Genomic DNA, 27,717 nt, shown 5'->3' with positions numbered 1-27,717 from the left:
TTCTTCTACTTTTACTTTATTCCATTCATGTAAATTGAGGCTATTTGATCAAGGATCAGATGACATATTCTATATTTCTAGATAATGGACTTCAATGCAAGGAAAGCTTGGAGGTAGACATGACACAAATTTTTTATCTTGAATGATAAAGCAACTGAAGGGTACAGATTCATATCTATACATGAGGAGTGAAGTTCACGAACCACCTAAGGTAAAGAAAGCCAGGGACAGATCAACACAGCAGCAGAGGGCTTCCAGGAATGATGTTGCACTTATTTGGCTTGGGCTAGGGATTTGGGAATTCTCTCTCTCTCTCTCTCTCTCTCTCTCTTTCTCTCTCTCTCTCTCTCTCTCTCTCATTTTGCAGAGGATTAAATACTCACAGGGACCAGCTTGCACTAAACCTTGATAATCCAGATTTGTGGTTTAGCTCAGTTCCCCGGGGGTTATCTCACACTTGGGCAGGGACATGGGTGGTTATGGGGGGAGCGACAGACTGTGCTTCTGGTAAATTGGAAAAATGCAACCTTGAATGCTTCTTCCCGAGACATTTCTAAACTGATGCTTATTAGGATTGTCATTATAACCCTGTGACTAGTGGGACACTCTCTTACTAAGAGAAGGAAATGAGGTCATTGTTAGAGTAGCCAGGGGAAAGGTAAGCTATGTGTATAACTTTTTGAAAAGCTTTCTTTTCTTTCTTTTAGACTATGAAAAAGTTCCCCCATCATCTTTTAACCATGGGAGTCATGGAAGGAGAATCTGGTGGGAAACAGACTAGGATATGATGCCATAGCTTCTGGAACATGGCACTAGATCCTAGTATAATTCAGATTTATATACATAGAGTCTTCCTCCTAAACTTGCTTCTATGTATGCCTCTGCTCCCAAGAATCAAAGCAACTGTTTGTAGTCACACCCTAGTCCATATGGTGGCAAGCTCACTCCCACCCTCCATCCCTTAAGGTATTCTGGGCATCCAGTGCTCTACAAGTATTCGGCCATGTTGACAAGGCAGCATGTGTCTGGAGCTTCTATTACCTCTTCAACGAGACATCATCTTCACAAACTCTGAAGGAAGAAAGAAAAAAATATTCCTGTAAGGCTCCTCCATGAGGCAACTGGAGTTACTTTGGGGAGCTTCTTCTATGTTGCAAGCAATGACATTAGTCTTCAAGAAATACCTTGAATTCTCTATGACATAGTGTTCATAAAACATACTAAGATCTCATAAACAGAAGTTATTAATACTTTATTTCATTTTGTGTGTGTATGTGCGTATGTTATATGAATGTATGTACAGAAGCACATGCACCTGTGCATCCATGTGGAGGGCACAGGAGGATACCCAGTGTCCTTCTCTAAGTGTTCCTATTTTATTCCTTTGAAAATGGGTCTCTTACTGAATCTGGGGCTTTACTGGTTGTTGCTGTTGTTTTAATGTATTTTGCCTGCATGTAAGCCTATGTACCATTTACATGCAGTGCCCAGTGTGAGCAGAAAAAAGGTCTTGGATCTCCTGGAATTGGAGTTGTGAACCTCTGTGAGTGATGTGACCTCTAGAAGAGCAGCCAACACTCTGAACTACTGATCCATCTCTCCAGACTCTTCTCACCAATTTTTTTGTTAGGCTGGTAGCCAAGAAACTGCAGTGAACCTCTGCTCTCTAGTCCTATCTACCACCAGTTACAGGCACAGGGCCCTGGGTACTAGGCATCCAAACTCAGGTCCTCATATTTGGGCAGCAAATGCTCTTACCTGCAGAGCTATATTTCTAGCCTTTGTCCTATCTTTCAGTGCTCCTGGAAGAATGCCATTCTACAAAAATAAAAGAGTCTAGTGAGGGAAACTGGCCTGTTTGAGATCAAATGGACAGTAAATTTAAAAAAAAGTCCTGTAGGAGCAGATTGCCCATTACTTTGTTTAGACTTAATTCTAGATGAACTTGCTGGCCCCACTGTGTCATGAGGTCATCCTATACTTCTCTTGTTTATAGTTGACCTAAAGATCTGTCTCATAGGCCTCACCTCCATTTTTCCCCACATTCACTGATGCACATGGTACATCTGAGACTGATAAGATCCAGTAGGTATGCAACACATTTACTAAGTTTCCATATGGCAAAACATAGATTACAAAGGAAGAGAAATTGAAGGATGAAGAATAGGAAACATGTTCCCCTGGAGCATACCAATTCGCATCATGGTTGCACAAGATAAGACTGGGTAGGCTAAATAGGCATGGACTTAAAAAACAGACTATAGATTTTTCACCCAGCTGAAGACAATAGCTAGATGCTGAGTACTTTAATTCAAATTAAATTAATTTAATTCTTGATATAGCCAAATTTAAATTTGCCTCCCTCAAATGTGATCCCACAGAGTACTAGTTCATAGTTATTATCAACTTGACACAACCTGGAGTTGTCTGGAAAGGGGAAATCTCAACTGAAGAAGTACCAGGTTCAGATTGGCCTATGGGCATATCTGTGGGGTTTGTTTGGTTAGTAATTGGTACAGGAGTCCCCAGTCTACTCTGGGCAACACCATTCCCTGTACCAGTTCTGGACTATATGAGAAAGCTAGCTGGGGAAAGGCATAGCAACACACATGAAATTAGAACACACCTTCAAATGAGAACTTGGAGAAGATTATAGAGTAGATGACCCAGAGAACCATATAGAGAAGTTATGGGAGTACATCCCTGGATTTCTACCCGAAGTATTACCTTCAAAGTCAACAGTGCCATCTCCATTGATATCAGCCTCCTGTACCACCTCAGCAATCTCCCGGGGTGTAAGCTTCTCTCCCAGCAGCCTCTGCATGGCCTGCTGCAGTTCTGCCAGTGTGATCTCCCCATCTCCATTGGCATCAAACTAAACAGAAACAATGAGGCTAGGTAAGCTTCACTGGAGAATGGCCAGAGTACTAGTCACTCACTGGAGGCCAAGAACTAAGCTAAGCACTTAGGACATATCACCTACCAGAATGTTGGCTCATCAACATTATTCTTTAAAATTTTTACCTATATTATTTTAAATATATTTATTGGAGTGTCATTTACATACTAAGAGCTATGTATATGTATAATACATACAACTAGATGAGTTTGGATGTATGCATAGACTCAAGGAATCATCTTCACAACTAGTGTGACAGATCTGTCATGGTCAGGAGCTTCCGTTTGCTTTCTATGTCTTTAAACAAATTATTACATTTATTTGCTTGATTTTGTCATTTATTTTACACTCCAGATTTTATCCCCCCATCCACCCACATCTCATATCTCCTCCCCAACCCGTCTCTACAAGGATTTACTTACCATACACCATACACCACCCACCCAACCAGACCTCTAAATTAGCCCCTTGGTGTCTCCCTTGCCCATCTTTCAGTATTATGGAGCTATTAGCTCACCTCCTTGAAGGCATCTCGCATCTCCTGGACACCAATCATCCCTGCTGTCTCTGCAAGCAATTTGGGGGTCATCAGTTCCACAAAGTCTTCAAAGTCTACACGGCCACCAACTGAGGAAGAAGGAACATGGTTAGCAAGGATTCTAAGTACTCTGAGTTTCCATCCCTCCACTTTCCTATTCAAGCCATAAATAGGTCAACTCTGAGCCTCCTGCATGCTAAGAATTTTCTTTGAGTTTCTATCTCTACCTAGCTAAGTCAAGTGAGGTTGTTCTAATATGAACTTACTAGACAAAGGATATACACATAACTTGATGACCTTCATAAAATATCTTTAATTTTTATTCATTTTAAACAGTGTGTGTGTGTGTATGTGTGTGTGTGTGTGTGTGTGTGTGTGTGTGTGTGTGTACATAAATGCAGTTACTTCAGAGGCCAGAAGAGGGCATCAGATTCTCCTGAACATGGAATTACAGACAGCTGAGCTGCCCAACATGGATGCTGGGTTCCAAACTCAGGTCTTTTGCAAAAGCAGCAGACACTATAAACACTGAGTCATCTGTCCAGACCCACTCAGCAAATATCTTACTGGTTTAAAGCTTATGCATTCCCCCATCTATAGACCAACAGAAGAAATATAGGTTTAAATGTGGACCAGTCTCTTTCAGATATGATGACAGTCATACTTTTGTGTCCATTGAAGATTTGTACCAGGACATCCATAGCATATCAAAGCAAGTCAATGCTCAAGTTCCTATTATAAGTGGCCCAATGTGTGCATCTTGCACTTGTAGTCTCCCATATGTTCTAGTCACCTCTAGATTTTCCATTATCTACTAGATTTTCCATATCTACTGAGATGCTCTGTGAATATAATACAGCTGTGCTATATTATTTAGGAAACAGAGGCAGAAAGTCCTTATGTGTTTAATGTAATACAGTTCCTTTTCTAAATATTTTCTGTTGCACTTGTTTGAACATGCAGATAATGGAACCAGCAGACAAAGACTTAACTACTATTATGACATGAAATTAAATCTTGTTAACTCAGATCCATGATGAAGAGCCAACTTAATTCTGGCTTCAATCACAGAATTGAGTTTGATTTCCATTTAATGATGCATCCCTGAGCAATGCTACTGAGTGACACTGGCTCCAAGTCCAGGTTCATATTCAACATCCATCAAGCCCCACTACAAAGAACTCTACTGATAAAAAGTTACATTCAGTAAGGGCTCATGGGGAATATGACTTTCCCCATGGTGGTACCTCTTCCTATCTACAACACAATGAATAAATAAGCCATGATCATATCTTTACTTGATAGATGGGGAAACTGAAAACCAGGAATATTCCAGAAGTATTCCACTGTTGAAAATGACCACAATAAGTAAATAATGAAAGTGGGACTCATGAGCCAGGTAGATGGCTTCCTGCCTAACTTGAGTTCAAGCCCCAGAACCCACATGGTGGAAGGAAAAAGCCAACTCCTTCAAATTGTTCTCTAATCAGAACCCAAACACTGTGACATTCACATGTACCCCCATTCTCCCTCATCTTACAAAATAATTATGATTTAAAAATTTAAAGTGGGAAGCTAGAGAGCTCTGCTATTAAGTTCATGACCTATTCCTGCAGAAGACCTGGCTTTAGTTCTCACAACTCATGTGGCAGCTCATGACTGTGTATAACCCAGTTCCAGGGGACCTGACACTCTCTCTGGCTTCTGCAAGGTGCCAGGTACATGTTTGGTGAACAGACATACATGCAGGCAAAACATTCATACACATGATTTTTTAATCTTCAACAGTTTTAATAATAAAAGATGCAACTAGTATCTAGAGCCATTAACAGTTTCAATAATAAAAGAAGCAAATAGTGTATCTAGAGCCATCTCTTTCTAATTACTTCAAATGCAGCCTTTTCAAGCATAGTCTGAGCTGCTTTCTGGTAGATGTCTCTTCCCCTTAACCACTTTCCTATTTAACCTAAATATCTGTCTTACACCCACCCTGTCCCCAACTCCAGGCATGCCTCCTGCCCCTTGTCCTCACGGTTCATTCGTATTTGCTGGCCCAACTCAGTCAACTCCATCTCTGTAGGCATGTAACCCATAGTTCTCATGAGATTGCCCAAATCTTTGTAAGAGATGAACCCATCTCGGTCCTTGTCAAATTCAAGAAATGCTTCCCGGAGCTCTAAAAGTTAAGAGAGAAGAGTGTTAGAGCAACCTGAAATAGTCATAGGGGAAGACTGGTATCCTTTGAAACTATCAATGAGACATAGCTAGAAATTCTACAAAGAATACATTTAATGAAGTAAATGGTTCATTTTTTAAGCAGGGATATAAAAAATGTGCTAGCAAGAAGATGACCCTAAGAGCACTGAAGTTCTCAGACTCTTGAGTCAACTTGAAAGGGATCTCAAAAACAACCCCCCAAAATGTAACATTTTTTAATCACTCTAAAACTTGAATCATTTCTGAGTCTCTATGACTTATGCCAATGAGATAGACACCTGTCAACACTCAAGGAACAGAACATAAAATGACCCAGAATGAGCTGACAGATTATATTTGATCAGGGACATAGAAGAAAAGGAATCTTCACATGGATTAATTTACACAGAAATACAAAAGAGGGAAGTAATGGGTAGCTATATGGAAGGGCATCTGAGAAAGCAATTACCATCAATCTCATCCTGTCCCAGTGGTCTCTCCTGAAAAGAACACAAGAGAGGAGGTTGAAAGAGTAAGAAATCCAATCCCTACTTCCCCAAACAAGCCCATTGTTCTATCAAGCTTTCTGGTCCTTCACAGTCTTCCTCTAACTTTCATCTTCCTCCTTCCAATATAACTTCCATCCCAAGCTCTTCTCTAATGACTCTTTTGTCCCATCCTTGCATCTTAATCTCCAACTTTCTGCCCTAAACATCCTGGGATCAGAACTTCTTCTCCAGATAAAGAAAGTACAATATGTCTCATCTACTGTATTCAGAGGGATGTCTGTATGAGTTCTTCCATTATACTTATACCTCAGAACCACATCACTGAGGTAGACTCAAATATTCTTATCTTACCCATGAGAAGCTAAAAACAGAAGGATTTAATAAGCCTACCAAAGGTCACACAGTTCATAAATAGAATATCCCCTTTCAAGGGAGAGATAAATCAATTTGTTCTATTTTCTTTTATTTATTTGTTTGTTTGCTTAATTGTTTTGAAATGCAAGTACTTGCCAAATACTTGTGAGGGATCAGAAGACAGTTTGAGGCAATTGGTTCTCTCCTTCCACAAACCTGGAGATAGAACTCAGGTCATCAGACTTAGCAACAGGTCGCTTTACCTTCTGATCCATCTCATTGGCCCTTATTTATTTATTCTATTATTTATTTGTTTGTTTGTTTGTTTACTGAGATATTTTCATGTAGCCAGCCAGGCTAATAGCTAAGAAGAACTTCTGATCCTCCTGCCTCTACCTGCCAGTCACTAGAATTACAGAGACAACCCACAACACCCACTTTGTATGGTACTGGAAATTGAATCTAGGGCCTCATATGTGCTAGATAAACTCTACCAGCTAAGATACATACTCAGACACTTCAACATTTGAAAATGAATTTGTGTTATCACCAAAAACAGTTTTACATCATGTTGTTGTCACACACCTATATCATTGTTCTTTGTTGACTTTAGTACCATCACATCTAGCACATGTTCCACTCTTCCCAGTCCCATTTCCTCCACAAAGTAATACCCTCTTCTGCTTTTATGACATGCATACTCCTTTGAAGTCACTCAAAGATCAGACACAGGATTGAGACTAGGATGTAGGACTCCTGACTCCTATGCCAAATTCTTTATGCTATATCCCAGTGTCTCTAGCACCTCCATCCTCATTCCTGGGATGAGCCTCCCCTTGTGTGAAACCAGTTCTCAGAGAGATTTTCATAGAATATTCAGTGTCAGTCTTACATATTGGAATTGCTGGTCATTGTTCCCTAATCATGGGTATACCCAAAGGTATGCTTGGTTAACAGACATAGTGCCTGGTAATTAACTTATCAACTTTATTCTTGGAGACCACACTTTGGGTTTTCTTTCTTCTTTTCTTCCCTCTTACCATCCCTCACCTCTCTTCCCCCTCTCTCCTTCCCCTATTTTCCCTTCCTTTCTTTTGTCTTCCCTTTCCTGCCTTACCTCACCTTGACCTGTGTCACTTCCTCTTCTCTTCCCTTCTATCTTTTCCCCTTACTCCTCTCACCTCTCCTTTCTTTTCTTCCCCTCTCTGGTGATTTTAAAGCCTTACAATGAAGAACATGCTACTGAGACTCAAACATGAATAAATAAGTAAATAAATGAGTAAATTAACAGATGATAGATATTTGGGTAGATGCATAAATAGATATACTTGTTGGCTGTATAGGCTTAAAACAAAATACTTCATGACTTAATGGCCTCAGTTTACAATATTACTCCCTTATAAAATAGGAATGAAATTATACCCAACCTCATGTGCTATTCTGAGGACTGAATGTCATCAAGCATGTAAAGCCTTTTACACAAGACTGGACAAACAGCAAGACTTAATAAGCAGTAGCCATTGTTAATACCATCATCAACATCATCCCAACCATCACCATAATTATCATCATCATCAGAAGCAGCAGCAGCACCACCACCACTATCATCATTGTCATCACCATCCTCATCACCACCATCAGCACCAGCATTGTTATCACTACCAGCAGAAGCAGCATTACCATTGCCATCATCATCATCATCATCATCAGTGTATGATTTCCCATATGAAGCAATGATGCTATCAAAAATGGCTCTATACCATCTCTCTTTTATATTTGTCTCACTCTACTATCCCCCTCTGCTTCCAACCTCTGATCACTGACCCTTATGCCTATCTGAGCTTCAGTTTGTGCTCTCTCCACCTGCTCCCCTTGTTGCTCAGCATTTGCATATCCCTTTCTTTCCCCGTGCCCCAGATAACCCTTGCTCTTCCTACCATCCTATGCACTGCCCCCATCTCACCCGTTGCTTCTCAGCAATGCCTTTTCTCAAGAAGATGCAGGCAGGGCCCATGGGAAACTGCATTGGAGCAGGTAGAGTTCACCAGTCTCTGATGTCAAGATGGCCCCTCCTTCCTGCTTCCTTGCAGCAGGCAACCCAGCTTCCTGATTGTCTCAATCCTTTGCCAACTCCTCCTGTCTCTCTTAGCCTCTCTCCCTCAGTCCCTGTGAGAGATCTGTGACAGCTCATGGAAAATCTCTGCTCAGACAGTGGAGGGATCAGAGCTCTTTCTACCTCCCATTTATGGCTGGAGTGAGATGGGAGGGGGAACCAATGTGAGCCTCTGAAACTCTTTTATCCCCAGAATGGAATTGGATAGTACATTTTGAAATAGGAATTAGGGTGAAGCCTCCAATCATTTGATGTGCCAACAAGCATTTTGAACACTCATCTAAGCCTGACTTTTGGTGAGTGAAAGATGAAAAGGATGAATGTGGTCACCAGTAGTGCGCCCAAAGGAGCAAGATGCAAAAACCCTTGATACCAGAAGGTCACAAGCACTTGAAGGAACTTACACACTGTTGTTTTGCTAAATAGATATTTTGCTAAACTGCCTTCTAAAAACTTATTTTTATATCTATAAATTAGTTCTGCTTTTGATGATGACTAGAAAAGACTCTACAGTAGGCAGCTGTCAATGCTGAGACAATAATCAGCCAAAGTGCTGAGTATAAATGTTTGCTGAATACCTAATCCTAAATGGGACATTGCTATTGACCCCTTCCTCAAGACTCAGGAAGTGGAGGGGTGAGAGAATGGAAACACTAAAATGTGGAAAACATGCTGTGAAGTATTGTCTTCTGAACATGACACAGCCATTGCACTCAAGCACTCATTATACTTATGGTTACTTGAACAAGATCAATTGAACAATATTAGTTAGTAATGGATTGAGAGAGAGAGGGAGAAGGAGAGGGAAAAGCAGAGGGAGATGGAGAGAGAGGGGGGAGAGAGGGAGAGAGAGAAAGACAGAGAGAGAGAGAGAGAGAGAGAGAGAGAGAGAGAGAGAGAGAGAGAGAGGGAGAATATGAAGGCAGAAAGGGAAGCATTGAGGTGTGTCCAACAGGAATAGGGAGAAGAAAGTGAGTGAGGATATGCTCAGTATACATTGTATACATGTGTGCACTTGCCAAAAACTGAATAAAAAATAAAAAGGAACCACTTGATATCAGATGCTATGTGACCTCCTAAGGAGATATAAACACATGTTTATTCTGCATAAGGCACTTGCAGCCAACCCAAGTCTGACTTTGTGAATCAGTGAATTCATGTGGATTGCCAACAGGAATATGAATGATAGATTATGATCCATCACTAAAAAGCCTATCATAGGTAATGACTCATGAATGCTGTATATTGAGAAATCCCTATACAACTTGCAGAGAGTTCCATGAAAAGTACCCTCACATCTAGAAATTGCTTAATACTTATATCACTTTGGGGAGGAACCTTGTGAATCATGTAATTGCCTGAGCTGCCTTGGTCTTTTAAGTTTCATGAGCTTCCTGAGTCTTATAGGTTTGATAGCTTTCTGAGGCTTATAGACCTACTCCTCTCCAGAAGAAAATTGCTACATAACACTGGACTCTAATACATGATTATGCATAGGATGGAGGCCATGGCAGTCATTCATCCACTGTTCATCTCCCACTTCTACTCCTTCTGGATACTTTTGAGGAAAGAGCAAATTTGGGTATATAAGAAGGATGAGAAGTCTTATCAGCATCAAAGTCAAGAAGTGGTGAGAATATTCATACATGATGTGTCATATGATATGAAAAACAGAGTTCCCAGAACAGATGAGGTAAGGAGATAGCCTACATAAGTACAACATCACTCAGAAGATATTATAGTTTTGGCACGATTTCAATGTGCCCCAAAGATTCATGAGTTTGGAACTTGGTCTCAATGGGAAGTCATTACGGGTGGTATCCTACTAAGGGATTAAGGCATTTTTTCATGGGAACCACTCTTAGTTCTTTCGAATAGTTTTACTTAAAAAATAATGACCCTGACCACTTCCCAGTATCTGGTTTCCTGTTTCACTGTCTTAGTTGGGGTTTCCATTGCTGTGAAGAGATATCAAGACCAAGGCAACTCGTATAAAGAACATTTAGTTGAGGCTGGCTTACAGGTTCAGAGGATCAGTCCATTATCATCATGGCAGGAAGCATGACAGCGTCCAGGCAGACACGATGTTGGAGGAGCTAAGAGTTCTACATCTTCATACAAAGGAAGCCAGGAGCAGACTGTCCTCAGACAGCTAGGATAGGTGTCTCAAATCTTATCCCCACAATGGCATGCATCCTCCAACAAGGCCAAATCTCCTCCAATGGGTTCATACCTCCTACTAATGCCACTCACTAGGCCAAGCATATTCAAACCACCATACCCACTGCTCTTTATATATATATATATATATATCATATATCTCTCAGTCTCTCTCTCTTTCTTTCTCTCTCTCTTTCTCTCTCTCTCTCTCTCTCTCTCTCTCTCTCTCTCTCTCTCTCTCTCTCTCTCTCTCTCTCTCTCTCTCTCTCTCTCTCTCTCTCTCTTTCTCTCTCTCTCTCTGGTATGTTTTCCTCCATCCACTTTCTACCAGATGATGCAACCAAAGAGGCTCTCACCAATACCTAGCCAATATACCATGCTTTCAAACATCCAAATCTTTGAGTGGTATAAATGTATTTTCTCTATTTGGTTCCTAGCTTCAGACACATTTTAACAGTAATGGAAAACAGGCTAGTACATGGGCCCTGGAAATGAGAGGGTATAGATGATGTGAAGGCAACATCCAGGGTATGGATTGTAGGTTGTCACCTAGGATGGAGTCTACCAATGGAAATTTTGTATAGAATATTATAACTCACCACAGTCTGAAGAATGTCTACTCATGAACATAGCATGATCTTGAGTGTTAGTTCAAAACTAGGGTGAAAATGGTATCTCCACAAGGGTGGAAAGGCAATGGAGAAGACAGAATAGTTATATTTAGAATTTAGAGGAGCTATTAGAAAGGAGTGTGAGTTCACAGAAAAGGACAGGTATAAGATTATCTTTCAAAGGGGTTTTATTAGGATAGTAATGGGCTCGTGGTATAGGTATGCATGATGGAGACCTCAGTAGGAGAGATACCATAGGCATCCATGATTGAATCCTGAATAAGGGAACAATTAGAAGAGATATCATGACCATAGGCAACCATGAGAGCCCTGGGGGGAGCTAGATATGAAATCTCTATGTTCCTCTGCTCCATTCAGGTCCAAAACAATAAAAAATAAAAAATATTCTGCAATAAGTTTTTTGAAGAAGTAGACAAGCTCTATGCCATGTGACCTACCAATTTTGGTTTGCTGTGACAAAATATCATGGTCAAAAGCAACTTAGGGAGACAAGAGTTTATTTGGCCTATCCTTTTAGGTACCTGTCCATCCCTTAAGGAATCAGATCAGACACTCAAGCAGAAACCATGAAGAAATACTGCTTATGGGCTTGCTTCTCATGACTTAAGCACAACTAACTTTCTTATATAGGCCAGAACCACTTATTAGGGTTGACACCAATCATCAATCAAGACAGTTTCTCACAGACATAGCCACAAGGCAATTTGGTGAAGACAGTTCTTCCATTAGGGTTCCCCCTTCCCCGGTAATTCTAGATTGTGTCAGGTTAACAATAGAAACTGACCATCACAGTAACCTAACCTAACTTACAGCCATAATTCAGAAAGGCACTGGGCAGTGGTGGTGCACGCCTTTAATCCCAGCACTTGGGAGGCGGAGGCAGGTGGATTTCTGAGTTCCAAGCCAGCTTGGTCTATGAAGTGAGTTCCAGGACAGCCAGGGCTACACAGAGAAAGCCTGTCTCAAAAAGCCAAAATAAAAAATAAAAAATAAAAAAATTCAGAAAGGTACTGATAAAAGCTAGCTACAATTCTAGGTTGTCTTGAGCATGTTCACAACTGTAAAGATAAGAAGCTGTAAGCTTAAAGTTTTTTTAAATCATCTCTGTCCCAAAGTTAAAGGATTGGTCCTAATTTCTAGAAGAGAAAGAATACAACTAGAAGGACTGTGACCTAACAGGAGCCAGGTCTCTTGCTGTTGGAAAAGGGAGATGCTAATAGGGAGAAAAAGCAGAAAGAAACTCGGGGCTGTAATCAGAAATACTGGTGTCTCTTCATGGGTTTCAACATGAACACACAACTTCACTGTGTGCCTTAGTTACTTCTCTGTTGCTGTGATAAAATAACATGACCATAGTTACTTAGAGAAGAAAGTTTTTATTGAAGCTTACACTTGAGAGTCCATTATGCCAGAGACAGCCTAATGGCTGGAATGGGACACTGAGAGATCACATTTTGATCCATAAATACAAAACAGAGAAAGCAAACTAGAAGTGGGGGAGGCACCTTAATTTCAAATTGATGCCTCCGGTGGCCTGTAAGATCCAATCCCTGACACTACTAATGATGCTCTGTTGTGCTTGTAGACAGGAACTTAGCATAACTGTCTTCTGAGAGGCTCACCCAGCAGCTGACCAAAACGAATGCAGAGACCCACACTCAAACAGGCCAAGATCAGAAAGTCTTGTAGAAGAATTGAGGGAAAGACTGAGGGACCCAGAAGGAATAAGGATTCTGTAAGAATACTAACAGTGTCTACTAACCTGGTCTCTTAGGGTCTTCTGAGACTGAACCACCAACCAAAGTTCATACATGGGCTAGACCTAGGTCCCTACACATGTAGCAGATGTGCAGCTTTGTCTTAATGGAGGTCCCCCAACAACTGGAGTAGGGCCTGTTCCTGACTCTGTTGCCTGCCTGTGGATCCTGTTCCCTTAACTAGGCTGCCTTTTCTGTCCTCAGTGGAAAAGGATGTACCTAGTCATGCAGAGACTTGATGTGCCAAGGTGGGTTTGTACCCAAGGAGGGCCTCCTCCTTCTCATAGGAGAAAAGGGAATGGAGAAGGAACTATGGAGGGGGTAGTCTAGGAGTGAGTGTTGCAACAGAGATGTAAGGTCAATGAATGAATAAACAAACAAACAAATAGGAAAAAGTAAATATACCACCTAAACAACCCCAGAACAGTTCCATGATCTGGAGACAAGTGTTCAAATGCCTGAGATTATGGTGGACATTTTCCATTGAAACCACCACAATATTTCTAAAAGCCTTTGTGCACATCCCCTAACTCTCTCCACTCAGAGGACATAGAAGTTATGATACCCTAGAACTGAGCACCTGCAGCAGCAGGTCTTGACTTTCAAATATTATTATCCACTTAACTAAACCAAGGTCCCATGAAGAGTGATGGAATTCATGTCCAGCATAGTTATGCTAGGCTCCTGTCTGCAAGCATCATAGCATGGGATTGCTCAGAGAGTCATGTAACAAGTCAGAAGTAGCCAGAGCTCAACATCATGGAGTTCCATGCCTGTGTTGGGAAATTTGAAAACAAATGCCCATGGTGATTAGTTCTATAGGATAAAGCAAAAAACCAAGAGTTCTCATCAATATAAACTAAAGGCAGGAATTTACCACTGAATTATATCTGCAGCACTAGAATATTAACTGGAAAGAGACCCATATAAAAGGAATATCTCTGGTGGGTACATCTTAAATGACCAAAATGAATTATCCTGAGTGATTTAACCAATCAGAATGATATATCACCCAACAGGATGCAAAAAGAACAAAGTGAGATGGAGAGATGGGTAAGAGTACTTGCAGTACAAGCATGACTCCTGCACTCACACAAAAAGCTTGTTAACATCTATGTGCCCAGTATGGTGGAAGTATAGAATCAGAAGGATCACCAGAGCTTACAGCCACAAGCATGGCTCCAAGTTCAGTGAACAGATCCTGTCTCAAAGGAATAATGAGAAGAATGATAGAACAGGATGCAACGTGTCCACCTTTGGCCTCTACAAGCACATGCACAGGCATGTGCATCCATGCATACGCATGCACATACATCATACACCACACTAACATAAGCACACACTTATTTTAAAAAATGGCACAGTATCCATCACATGGATTTTCCTGAATTCAATCATAGATGACCATCAGAACTACAGGAGCAATGCTCTTAAAGCTTCAAAAAACCAAGGTCACAGACTGAGGAAAGAGTGAGGGCCTCAGTGAAATTGGAGATCACAATGATATAACAGATTGTCACACAGGATTCTGAGCTCAGACCATGTCACTGCAGGACTAGGCACATCTTCTCTCACTGAGGCCAGACAAGGAGGATCAGTTAGGGGAACATAATCCACAGGCAGCCAATAAATTCAGTGTCAGGCCCACTCCAGTTCTTAAGGAACCTGCATGAAGGCTAATCTACAAATCTGCTATATGGCGGGGGCAGTGGTGGCTAGGTTCAGGCCATAATCATTCTTTGGTTGGTGGTTCTGTCTCTGGGAGTCCCCAAGGATACTGGTTATTTTATTGTGCAGGTCTTCCTGTGGAATACCTATCCTCTTCAGGTCCCTTAATCCTTCCCCCAACTCTTCCATGAGACTCCCACAGCTCCATCTAATGTTTGGCTATGTGTCAGATATTCAAAACCAATCAATATCTTTTCTTTCCTGAGAGACTCTAACATATACCTCACAGGGAAAGTTACAGACAAGCCCAGTTTTCATTTCTGAATAACAGAAATGGAAAGTCAGCCATGAAAATGCTATTATATAGCCTAATTTTTACAGTAAGTATGTAAGCGAGTCAGCTTTTCATTAAGATAGAAAACACCCAAGACAGTCAACTTACAAAGCAAATAGATTAGTTTGGTCTCACAGGCTTCGAGATTGCAGGCCATGATCAGTTGGCCATGTAGTAGGGGCGTATAAAAGCAAAAGTGCTCACATCACTAGTCAAGAGAGAAGAAAGAAGGGATCTTGCTGTCCTTTGAGAGAATGAGGCAGTGAACTAGAGACTGACCACTAGAGCAGTGATTCTCAATCTCTGGGTTGCTACTGCTTTGGGGGTTGAATGAACCTTTCAAAGGGGACACCTAAGACTCTCAGAAAATACAGACATTTATATTATAATATATAAAAACATGAAATACAGGTATGATGCAACAATAAAAATTGTGTTATGGTTGGGGATCACCACAACATGAGGAAGTATATTAAAGGGTCTTAGCATTAGGAAGGGTGAGGACAACCATACTAGGTGCATCTCTCTAATATTCTGACACTCCCCACCTCTACACCAAAGGACCAAGTTCTGAAATCATGGGCTTCTTGGGTACACTTCAGATCTAGCTATAGAAGTCAGCCAAAAAAATCATAAATGTGAAATATAAACCTTTACCCAGCAACAATAAGACTAAGCAGGTAAAGACATTTGGCACCAAACCTGATGATCTGAAGTTGAACAAATATAACTATACTTTTATGTATTTGTATGGATTTCATAAGAAATGCATATCATGTGTGTGTTTTTAAAAACTGTATATGTTATATATAATATATGGATATATATACATATATATATATACATATATATGGATATATATATACATATATATCCATACTAAGTATAATTGGTGTGTGTGTGTGTATGTGTGTGTGTGTGTGTGTGTGTGTGTGTATGCATGTGTGTGGTACAGTGGCCATGTGGCATCAATTTATGAGATCTACCATATGAGTCTGGAAGACTGAACTCATGTTAGGAACAAGCACCTTTATCTGCTGAGTCATCTTGCCAGACTGCAAGAAACTTATAGATATTTAAATGTACAATACTTATATGTGTACATACATGATGTTGGAGGATGCATGCTATAGTGGCCCCAGACCAATAACTTCAAAATAACCACACTGCAGTCAGACCCTGAGTTCTTTCCTGAATAGCACCATCCCTGCTCATGGCCATTTCCTTCCTTAAATACATAAAAGTTTCTTTTCAATTACCTCTAATGGGTTCCTAGCACTGAAGTCAAATGAGAGGATGAGGTGAGCTTCACACACAGGAGGCTGAACAACACAGGAAAAGAACTTGTCTAATCTAAAGCCAGGATGTAAGAATAGGAAACAGTTTATATAGACAGAACTGTTGTCTCAGAGAGGTGATCAGGGACCCATGTCCAGCTAGAGTTCAGTTCTGCCATTGTCTAGACATGGTTTGAGTGTGCTCCTCAGAGACTCATGCACTGGAAGCTTGGTCAGCAGTGTGAAGTGTTGAGATGGAGGAACCTTTAATAGAAGGGGCTTCCATGTGTACTCCTTGGTTGTGGTTTAATCTCTGAGAGCTCTGGGGAGTCTGGTTGGTTGATATTGTTGTTCTTCCTATGGGGTTGCAAACCCTTTCAGCTCCCTAAGTCCTTTCTCTATCTCTTCCATTGGGAACCCTGTGCCAAGTCCAGTGGTCAGCTGTAGGCATCTGCCTCTGTATTTCTCAGGCTCTGGATGGCCTTGTTGGGTATCAATGGGAGGAGAAGCCCTTTGCCCTCTGAAGGCTCAATATCCCAGTGTAGGGGAATGCAAGGGTGAAGAGCCAGGAGTAGGTGGGTGGGTGGAAGAACACCATCATAGAAGCAGGGGGAGGAGGTATGGAATAGGGGGCTTAGGGAGCCAGGGATACTGGGATAGGGGATAACATTTGAAATGTAAATAAAGAAAATATCCAATAAAAACAAAACAAAACAAAACAAAAAACAGAAGGGGCTTAGTGGAAGATGAAAGCACCATGCTTAGAAGGGATTTTGTTGCATTGAATTAGCTCAGTAGTTATACCATTAGTCCCATCCATCCATGACTATGTTCCTTGCACAAATGGCTGCTCCATCACATTATGTTGCAACCAGTAGCACTCTAAAACAGATTGGGCCATCTTATCTTCTCCGTTATGAGTTAAATAGACATCTTTTCTTTATAAAGTACCCAGCCTGGAGTATTTTGTTATAACCATGGGAAACAGAGTGATGTAATTTCTCTAGCAATGCATGGTGCTGACCAAGCTAGTAACATTGTGTGACTCATCTTCCTAGAGAACTAACCTTTTCCTAAACTACAAAGAGATTTAGACACAAAGATGTTCGTGGTAGGTAGCATTATCACTAAAAAGTGGTGGTTGAACTAAGTGTGTGGGGATTGGTATAGTCTTAAAAGAGGACATTTATACAACAAAGTGGTTAAATCTATAAAGCAGCCTTTGAGTGCCCAGAGGCTTGAGTCTATTCTATATGAATGAAGAATGTCAGGTTATGAAAGGAGAAACTATGACAAATGTCTACATCTTTTCATAGTCAGAGGAAAACACCAACATTTCAGGAACGTTACCATGCTTTTTATTGATACTGAAAAGACCATGTGTCTCTCACTTGTGAACCACTACCATGGGGAAGTTCTGCCACACAGACCAGTGAACAGCATGCCATGACCACCCCTACATTTCCAGGAAAGGGGTGAGCTGAGATCATCCCTCCTTTTCCACAGCCTACCCCAGTCCATGAGAGTTCAGGGAGATGAAAGGAGGAGATTCTCACCATGTTTATAGGGGAAGCTGTGAAAAGTTCCTCACTCAAAACTCCAAAACAGCATTCCAGTTTTTCTCAGAAAAGTATCTGAGACTAAACCTACATGCAGAAATTGAAAGGTACAAAGTAAGCATCATTAGATGGCGCACTCCCCCATACTCCAATGGTGAAGCACTGACATTCAAGGTGACAGTTTTAATTGAATGTGGAAGATCACAGACCTACCCCAAAGATAGGCAGTAGTATCCCAGAAGTCTTGCATCATCAATAAATAAAAAGGAGAAAATAAACTAAGTATCAGCATTCTCTCTCATCTCCTGTCTGCCTGTCTGTCTGTCTGTCTGCCTATCTGTCTGTCTCTCTCTCTCTCTCTGTCTTTGTCTCTGTCTCTCTGTCTCTCTCTGTCTCTCTGTCTCTGTCTCTCTGTGTCTCTCTGTGTCTCTCTCTGTCTGTCTCTGTCTCTCTGTCTCTCTGTCTCTCTGTCTCTCTCTCTCTCTCTCTCTCTCTCTCTCTCTCTCCTTCCTCACACTCATTTTGCTTTAGTAAACAATATGTCCTCAAACAGTGAGTCAAAACGAAGCAATCTAAGTTGCTTCTGCCATGTATATAGGAGTAGGAAAATGTAATGGACACCAATGGGAACAAGAGAGGATGGGTCTGAGGGTGCTGGCATTTACCCACCATCCAGATCATCGAACTGTATGTGGTGGTGTCTTCTTGTGTCTTCTTGAAGCAACCCAACAGATAGTCCAGAAACTGATCCTTTTTCTCAGGGGAGATTTTACTTTAATTCTGGATCATCTCAGCTATCTCTTTGCCAAACTCATCTGCCCCAAGAAACCCAGGTGATTACCAACTTTAGGACAGTCCTGTGCCACATGCTGAGGCATACTCCATCTCATCTCTTGTGGTCACCTGTCAATGACTGTTTCATAGAGCAATTTACTCTGAGAGAAAACATTCCATCTTTCAGGGAAGCCTATGAAAACTCAGAAAATACCAGGGCAACAGTGGCTTAGTGGCACATACCTTCAATTGCAGAGGGGGCAATGAAGGAGAAAAGAAGACTGCATCTCTATGCAGGCCACCTGCCTGTGTCTCCACCCTCTGCTTTCCTCATGTTCTCCAGCTCCTTAGCATCCTCACAGTAGTTTGCAAGTTTGTTCCTATGCACAAACCTGTCTCAGTGCCCAGAGCCTGCTGAAGGACATGCAGCATTTTCTTGATGCTGGGGTCATCTTGATCTTTGACATAAAGCATAACTAAATCCAAGAACATTGCACTCATATCTATCCTTGGTGCTGCTGAATATGTCACTATCCCTGCCAAGAAATGAAAATGCCACCCATGAGAGTGTCACAATACCATAGTTGCCTTCCCCCATAAAAATCTTCTTCCCTGACACTGCTGTGTGTACTCAGCCCAGCTTCCATGTGTTTTACTTGCAAAGGCTCCCACCAGCAATTCCTTACAATCTGAATGGCCTTCACATACCCAACTTGGCTGGCAACTAGCATGGACAGAACAGAAGCCCACCTCCCTCATTCTATGTGGCACATGAACACTCAGGATAAGGCTTCTTACCTCCCTCCCCACACACACACCATTAAAGATTTCTGGAATAGTAAGGAACACACACACACACACACACACACACACACACACACACATACACACGTTCCAGTCCAGGTTTCTCTGTCAGCCCAGGATCCTCAGTTGCCTTGTCTGTCAAAAGAATTCTATGATGGGTCTTGAACAATGGTTCTATCTGTGTGTGTGTGTGTGTGTGTGTGTGTGTGTGTGTGTGTGTGTGTGTGTTTATACATGGATGGAGACAAGAAGATAATGTTTAGAACCTTCTATTACTTTCTCTACCTTGTGTGAACATGGAGTTTATTAATTCTACAGGCTACTAAAGCATGAGAATCTGAGTTCAGATCTCCAATATCCACGTAAAAGGCCAGATATAATAGCATACACTTCTTATCCCAACAATGATGGTGGGCATGGGAACATCCTGAAGGCTTCCTATTAATAAACTCCCTGTTCACATAAAGAGTGATAGAAGAAGGCACCAGACGTCATCTTCTAGCCACCCATGTGCAAATATACATGTATTACACACACGTACACAACACATTGTACACTTGAGGTGAGAATAGCACTTCACAAGGTGACAATGAATATAAATGTGACATTCTGAGATATATGGCTGGCATATACAACTTCTCATCTATATCCTCATCAGTGATTCACAACAAGCAGGATGCTTAAATCTCATAATCTGATGTTCTCCCATAAGCTGATGTTCCTCCTTCGATTGTCAAACCATGTCCATTAAACTATCTACAAGAGGGTAAAATGCATAATGTTTATCTATACAAAGAGCATTTGGTTAGCCAAAGCATATATCATACTGATTGGAGCGGTGATGTGGCTCCAGGCAAACTGCCATCCATTCATTCATTCATTCCTATATCAGTGCTCACTGAGTAGTCAGAGCAGGGAAGGAACTCAGCATCCTCATGTCTCAGTCACTATAAAAAAAAAAGCTCAAGTTGGAGACTGGAGAGATGGTTCACTTCCAGATGACCTAGGTTCAATTCCCAGCATCCAAATAGCATCGCACAATGATGTATAACTCCAATCGCACAATGATGTATAACTCCAATTCAAGAGAATATAATGCCCATTTCTAGCCTCTATGACCACCAGGCACACATGTGGTATACAGACATACATGTCCACAAAACATCCATATGCATGTTTTTAAAATTGTGGTTATTTTGAGACACAGGTTCTTTAAGTAGTCCTAGCTGTCCTGGAACTCTGTATGCAGACCTGTTGACCTTGAACTAACAGAGCACTCCTGCCTCTGCCTCCCAAATGCTGAGATTAAAGGTGTGTACCACCATGCCTAGCAAAATAAATAAAATTTTAAATTCAGGTAATTGTACCATTCACATAATCCTTGGGATTCTAGTATGGATTATATAATAGAACAGATAATAATTGCTAGTGTTTCTGAGTACTTTTACCAACCAGGCTTCATTATAAGTACTTTACAAGAACTTATTCTGAGCCCTTACCACTACTGCTGTCATGATCTGTGTGCTGCAGATATAGCTACTGAAGTACACCAAGGCTGGGAAACACAGGTAACTAAGGCACCCTGCACCCATCCACTCTGCAGACATCTTGACTACCCTACAGAAGCTTGAAAAAAAGCCATAATGTCAGAACAACGACATACTTTCCTCTTCTGTTAGAAGAAAGTGCAGATGAGCTCTTCAAAAGAGGTATCACTAGGATTGGTCCCTGGAATCCCCTCAAATAATCACTCCAAATATTTTTTTTATTTTCTTCAACATCAATAAGAGCACCTCCACATAAACCTGTAAAGAAAAGAGAAATAAAACTAAGATTTCTTGTAATTAAAGTGAATCAATAGGATTGTATTACCTTAGAATCCTTGTTGCCTGTAATAGACAGAGGCAGAACTGGAACATGGGCAACAATCAAGGTCTTATTCCAGTGTCAAGGCAATGGTAGCTCAGGGGTCTGTGTGGTTTGTGAGAGAGAGTATGGATGGATTCTTAAAAATGGAAATGAATGGAGAGGAGTTATAGGCAGAATAATACACACACACAAACACACACACATATACATATATACATACATACATATGTGTGTATATATATGTGTGTGTGTGTATATATATATATATGGCATCAAAAGACCCTACTAAACTGATTAGATAAACTTAGATTCAGGAAGCTCCTGGAACATTTTACTATTCTACCAGGTATCTGTCAAGCAAGGGAGTTCCTGAAAGATTCTTATAGTATTCTTCTGGGAGCCCAGACACCAATCTTTTTCTCCTAGCAATGTAAGAGTAGGGAAGATATGTCAATCCCACTTAGAAGTAGAAATAAAATGATTATGGGAGGCAGTGGGAAGAAGATGCCTGGGTGGGAGAGGGGAGAGAGAGAAGAAAGGGGAACAGGATCAGGTATGGGGAAAACAGGAGAGAAATGTAGTTTCTGTGGGTAGGAGATGTGGGGACCCTTTAGAAAGTCTCAGAAAACTCTCAGGACTCAGAAGGGGTGACCTTAGCGAAAATGCACAAGAGTGAGGAGAGGGAACTCTATGAGTCCACCTCCAATAGATAGACAGACCCTCAAGGGGAAAGATGAGGTTATCAAACCACAGTCAAATTTTCTGACCCATAATTGTTCCCATATAAAAGAACTACAGGGACAAAAATAGAGAATAGATTGCTGAAGGAAATGTCCAGTGACTGGCTCAACTTGGGATCTATTTTATGAAGGCAGGGGGAACCAAGGGCAAACACTAATACTGATGTTATGATGTGTTTACAGACAGAAGCTGTCCTCTGATAGGCCCTACCAGCACCTGACTGACACAGATGGAAATACTTATATCCAACCATTGGACTGAAGTCAGGTATCCCTATGAAGAAATCAAGGGAAGGATTGAAGGAGCTGAAGTGGATGGTGACCCCATAGGAAAACCAACAGTCTCAACTTTCTTGGACCTCTGGGAGCTTCCAGAGACTGAGCCCCCAACCAGACAACATACACAGCCTGGTCTGAGGCCCCCAGTACATAAATAACAGAGGATTGCCTGAACTGGCTTCAGTGGGAAAAGAGACACCTAAACCTCCAGGGACTTGATGCCCCAAAGAAGGAGAATATCTTCAGGAGAGCACCCTGTCAGAGGCAGGGGATAGGAGTGAGGAACTGGAGGGCAGACCATTGGGAGAGGGGAATGGCAGGAATGTAAATACGTGAAATAATTAATTTCAAAAAAAGTAACCAATATAGTAACCTTTGTAAACTTCTAGCCTGACAATCCATGTCAGTGTCCCCTTGAATTCCACATCAGGGATTGAATCCCAATCCTATACTTGACAGACAGGTGTCAAGTATTTTTCTTTCAAATAAATATCTGTCAAATATGCTTTTGAAACATCATTTTTCTAGCTTGGTTTCTATTGCTGTAACAAAATGCTAACCAAAACCAATTTTCAGGGGAAAGGTTTATCTGGCTTATAGGCCAAATTGTAACCCATCACTGAGAAGAGATAAAGCAGGAACTCTGGCAGAGCAGGAACAGATGAAGTATCCATGGACAAATGCTTCATCTCCAAGACCTGCTCAGCCTGCTTTCTTACATAATCAGGGCCCCAAAGCTTAGGGGTGCCACTGCCTGCAGTAGGCTGGGTCCTCACACATCAAACATTTAATCAAGAAAATGCTCTCACAGACCTGTCTACATGCCAATCTGATGTGCAATTCCTCAGATGAGTCTCCTGCTTCCCAGAGGACTTTGGTTTGTACTGAGTTGACAAAAAAGTAAAAATAAAATATAAAAACAGCACAATCATCTTCATAGTTATCCATCAAAGGAACAATAGGATCAGTCTGTTTAGAGAGGCAAGAGAGGCTAAGCACCTTCCTTGGGGGTCACTCAGGTATTGAAAGGGTACTGGACTTATTTTCAGATAACCTACAATCTTTATACTTATTTTCTTTATCTGATAGTATATAAACAAACTGAGAACATGGATAGATGGGGAGAGGATTTTATATCAGCTGTTTCAGTCAGTGCTTAAGATTTTTTAAAAATTTGTATCAGTGTGTATGTATGTATCTACAAATATATGCACACTCGAGTACGCAAGTGCCCCATGGAAGCACAATTAACCCTCACTTCCCATGTCAAGTGTGTGTGTGCCTGTACATGTTTCTCTGACTGTATGAATACATGTGTTTGAGGGTGCCCAAGAAGCCAGGAAAGAGTGTCAGATCTTTCAGAGATTGTGTGTGTGTGTGTGTGTGTGTGTGTGTGTGTGTGTGTGTGTATTTGAACATATTTATCTATCAGCATGCACATATGTGTGAGGGGACCCACAGAAACCCAGAGTGTCAGACCCTTCTAAAGCACAGTTAGAGATAATAGGAGCCTCCTGAAGTGGATGCTGGTATGTGAATTCCAGTCCTATGACTGAGCACCAAGTGCTCTTAACCACCAAGCCATGTCCCCAACCCCATTTATCAGGTAGCTTTGACAAAACAACCAGAAAAGTAATTAATACTAAATGGAATTAATGTGATTGGAAATTGGTTCTCCATTTAATTTAATTTTATTAACTTGAATTTAAACACTGGCATGCCATTCCATTACTGGGAAGCTGAAACACATGAGGCATGAGCTTGGTACCGACAGCTACTTTTCCATATGCACATTCTTACTAGCACACATTGAGCCTCATGCATCAAAGCAGAAATGTGATGTAGACATAAAATATGCATCAGGACCAGCAGGATGGTTTGAGATGGTTTGTGGGTAAAGGCATTTGCTGCTATGCCTAACCACCCGAGTTTAATCACTAGATCCCGCATGGTATAAAGAGAGAACCTACAGTTCTTCTCTGACCTTCATTTGTGTGCTGTGGCACATATATGTACATGTACATATAGAAAAACATAATAAAAATATTTAAAATATGTTTCAGCTTTCAAAGACTTGATCTGACAAAAGAAATGTAAAATAGCTGATTAATGACTTGTATATTACATGGTGAAATACTCATGTGCCAAATACCTAAAGGAAAGAGTCATTTTTCTTTTGGGTGTAACCTATATACCAGAGGCTGATCCCTCACCCATGTGCACATGGAAGTACTAATGGAAGTGAGTCATAATAAAAAGGGGGGACATGAAGTTGGGAGGGAGCTCTGTTAGGAAGGGCCTAGGGTAAGTGAGGAATGGGTATGATAACCATTTACTATATGAAAATATATTCACATATATAGTTTTCAAATGGCTGAAAAACTTACTTAAAAAGAAAATGTACCATTACAACTAATGTCACTGTATCCTTTTACATCTTTTAGAAAATCAGAAGGGACACATATGATACAAGTTATTTTTCTATTAGATAGTTCCATCTGGATGCTTTCTCTGTCACAGAAACCCAGTAAGATTAGAAATGTAATTCTCCCAACATCCCAGAAGACAGCAGCACACAGATGTGACAGATGGGCTAATACTAACCCTAAATAATTCACTGTTACGGTTGTGGGAATGCTGTTGGAGTGCAAGGCCTGCCTCCTATTCCCCTACAGACACCAACATCATGCTTAAACTTTGAGAAGAAAGACTATTTCAATAACACCTATGAAGTTGGTAAGAAAGAAGTATGACTCAACCCCAGCGAACATAAGGATATAATGTAGTAGAAATGATAGTGTATGTCTATGTCTGTCTGTCTGCCTGTCAGTCCCTCTGTGTGTGTGTGTGTGTGTGTGTGTGTGTGTGTGTGTGTGTGTGTGTGTGGTGTGTGCTCTCATGTGCCTGCATGGGTGAAAAGGAGCACAAATGTGTATGAACATCCATGTTGAAGCTGCAGGACAATATTAGGTGTCATTCCTCAGAAGCCATCCACCTTGGTTTTTGACATGGTTTCTCACTAGACTGGACCTCTCTGATTTTCATACAATGCTAATTGACTAGTGAACTCCAGGGATCCACCTGGCTCTACCTCTTCAGTGTTGACATCACAAGCACATGCCACAGTAACCAGGTTTTTAGGCTATGGATTTGGTCTTGTACTTACAGCTTCCTAACTAAAATATTTTTCTAGTTCTTGTAATGGTCATAACCCACAGGTTGAGAACTGCTGACCTAGAATATGGAAGACATCAATCCATGAGCTGGTGTCTTGGACTGAGTAAAAAGGATAAAGTGACCAAATCGCCAGAATTCATCTCTCTATGCTTTCTTTTCAGCTTTGTTTCCATTTTTCTTTATATGTACACATATATCTGTGTGTATATGGGCAAATGAGTATGCCTATGACTGCAGAGACCAGAAAGTGTCAGATCCCCTGCCAAGTCATTGTAAAGCCACCTGACATGGGTGCTAGGAATTGAACTCAAACCTTCCGGAATGAGGTAAGTGCCATCTTTCCAGCCCTTCTTTCTGCTCCTGAAATGAAAATACAACGTAACTATCTGTCTCATTCTCCTGCTTTCATGCCTTCCCTCCATGATGGACCATACTTGATTAAACCAAAAACACCATTCCTTCCTCGAATTATTTTTGTTGAGTATGTTCTACAGCAAGGAGAAACAATAACTGATAAGATAGGTATGTCTCTGTAAGACCTGTCTCACCATTAAGCACTGCATTTCTGCTATCTTTTACCTCTACCATTCATTCTCCACACATTTAGTTAAAAAGATTCTTTAGCTTTAGCTGTTACTGAAAAGGTACCAAGATGATTAACAATGGTCACCATGGGCTGAGAATCAATAGATGACAAGAGTGATTAACAATGTCTGCCTTGGTCTTCGAATCAGGCTGTCAGGGATGAGTGTTTTTGAGCCCTTTGGAATAATAAAGTCCCACATAGATTTAACACAACAGTCTCTCATAAAGACTAAAAGGCCATAAGGGGAAAAATACACCTACCTAAAATGTAAACACTACTCTAGAACTTGTAAAACTCTAGAAATGAGGCATCAGGGGAGTGAGAAGCAGAAGGATATAAATGGAGTAATAGAGAGGTTGGTATGAACAAAAAACATTATATGTGTTATGGAAATATAACAAAGCCCCTTCTGTTGTACAATTGATAAGTTATATAAAAGAGAACTTTGGGTCTGAGAAAAGGCTGAGTAAATAAGAGTGCTTGCTATGTAAGCACTGGGAACTGAGTTTGAATCAACAACACTCATGGAAAAAGTATGCATGGATATACATGCCTGCACCTGTAGCACTGGAGAGCACACATAGGTGAATCCTATAGCCAAACCTGTGAGCTTTAGGCTCATTAAGAGGCCATGTTTCATAACAATAAGGTAAAGACCAAGAGAGGAAGACTTGATGTCTGCCTTGTTCTAGCCTCAACATGCTTCCACACAAGTGTGCAGAGCCCACAAAACCTAACAACCCACAATCAGTGACAAATCTGTGTCCATGACAATGTTGACAGACATTTAAATAGGATGAAAAGATACCCCTTGAATGTGATTATACCATTTTACAGGTTGGACCAGACTGAATAAATAGAACCAGGACACCTCCTTTCACAGACAATGCTCTCAAGTTGAGAACCAATGTAAACTTCTCCTTCTTTAAGTTGCATTTGTCAGGTATCACATCATACAGCATGAAATAAACAATTATCATCTGTCCATTTAAGAAAAGGAAAATCAAGGCAGCATATATTTGGTATATTTGGTGACTGGAGGAAGGCACCATCTCATTCTGATAGTAGAAAACATGGTGCATCCTTGTGTCCAAAATCAACACTTACCAAGTGGACCCAGAGACCCCTGCGAGGTATGTGACAGCATCCAACAGGCCAAGTTCTTTCATCTCACTCAGCACACCAAGACAAGCAATGTGGGCCCACAGCTCCCAACCAGAGCCCAAGACAGCAATGACTGGAGCCTAGGCATTGGAAGAAGGACAATTAGTGGACAATATAAGGGACAAGAACATATCTAACAGCCTGCTTGGGTGGGGTGAAATCTGCCCCATGTTACTGCTCTAGTAGGGTAAGTCTGTACCTATTTACACACACTTCCTGCTCATCCTATAAGAGCTGAGCTGCAGAGCTTAGGGACAGCACAGGCAATCCCACCCGCATGGCCCATTACTTGCACTCACCTGATCAGCCTGGATATTCAGATTCTGCA

The 27,717-nt window shown here is 41.1% G+C and overlaps 1 protein-coding gene across 4 annotated transcripts; it reads right to left on the bottom strand.

The window, feature by feature from the left end:
- On the bottom strand, positions 1 to 27,717 carry Cabp5 (calcium binding protein 5). 4 transcript variants are annotated; one of them, XM_031384179.1, is made up of 11 exons: positions 27,689 to 27,717; positions 27,333 to 27,469; positions 21,238 to 21,379; positions 19,163 to 19,306; positions 17,994 to 18,083; positions 6,103 to 6,133; positions 5,470 to 5,613; positions 3,417 to 3,526; positions 2,728 to 2,875; positions 1,759 to 1,818; positions 341 to 1,071 (listed from the first exon to the last, which is right to left on the bottom strand). In XM_031384179.1, the coding sequence occupies exons 5-10, from the start codon at positions 17,994 to 17,996 to the stop codon at positions 1,787 to 1,789; spliced, it is 468 nt and encodes a 155-aa protein (XP_031240039.1). In that variant the 5' UTR covers positions 17,997 to 18,083; positions 19,163 to 19,306; positions 21,238 to 21,379; positions 27,333 to 27,469; positions 27,689 to 27,717; the 3' UTR covers positions 341 to 1,071; positions 1,759 to 1,786. The 4 variants fall into 4 exon arrangements, with proteins under 4 accessions (XP_031240038.1, XP_031240039.1, XP_031240040.1 ...); XM_031384180.1 differs by lacking the exons at positions 27,333 to 27,469; positions 27,689 to 27,717 and adding an exon at positions 23,276 to 23,339; XM_031384181.1 differs by lacking the exons at positions 19,163 to 19,306; positions 21,238 to 21,379; positions 27,333 to 27,469; positions 27,689 to 27,717 and having other exon boundaries at positions 17,994 to 18,176.

This window comes from Mastomys coucha, unplaced genomic scaffold (genome assembly GCF_008632895.1).
Source record: "Mastomys coucha isolate ucsf_1 unplaced genomic scaffold, UCSF_Mcou_1 pScaffold21, whole genome shotgun sequence".
In the NCBI taxonomy this organism is placed as follows: Eukaryota; Metazoa; Chordata; class Mammalia; order Rodentia; family Muridae; genus Mastomys; species Mastomys coucha.
This window is presented reverse-complemented; position numbering and strand designations above follow the sequence as displayed.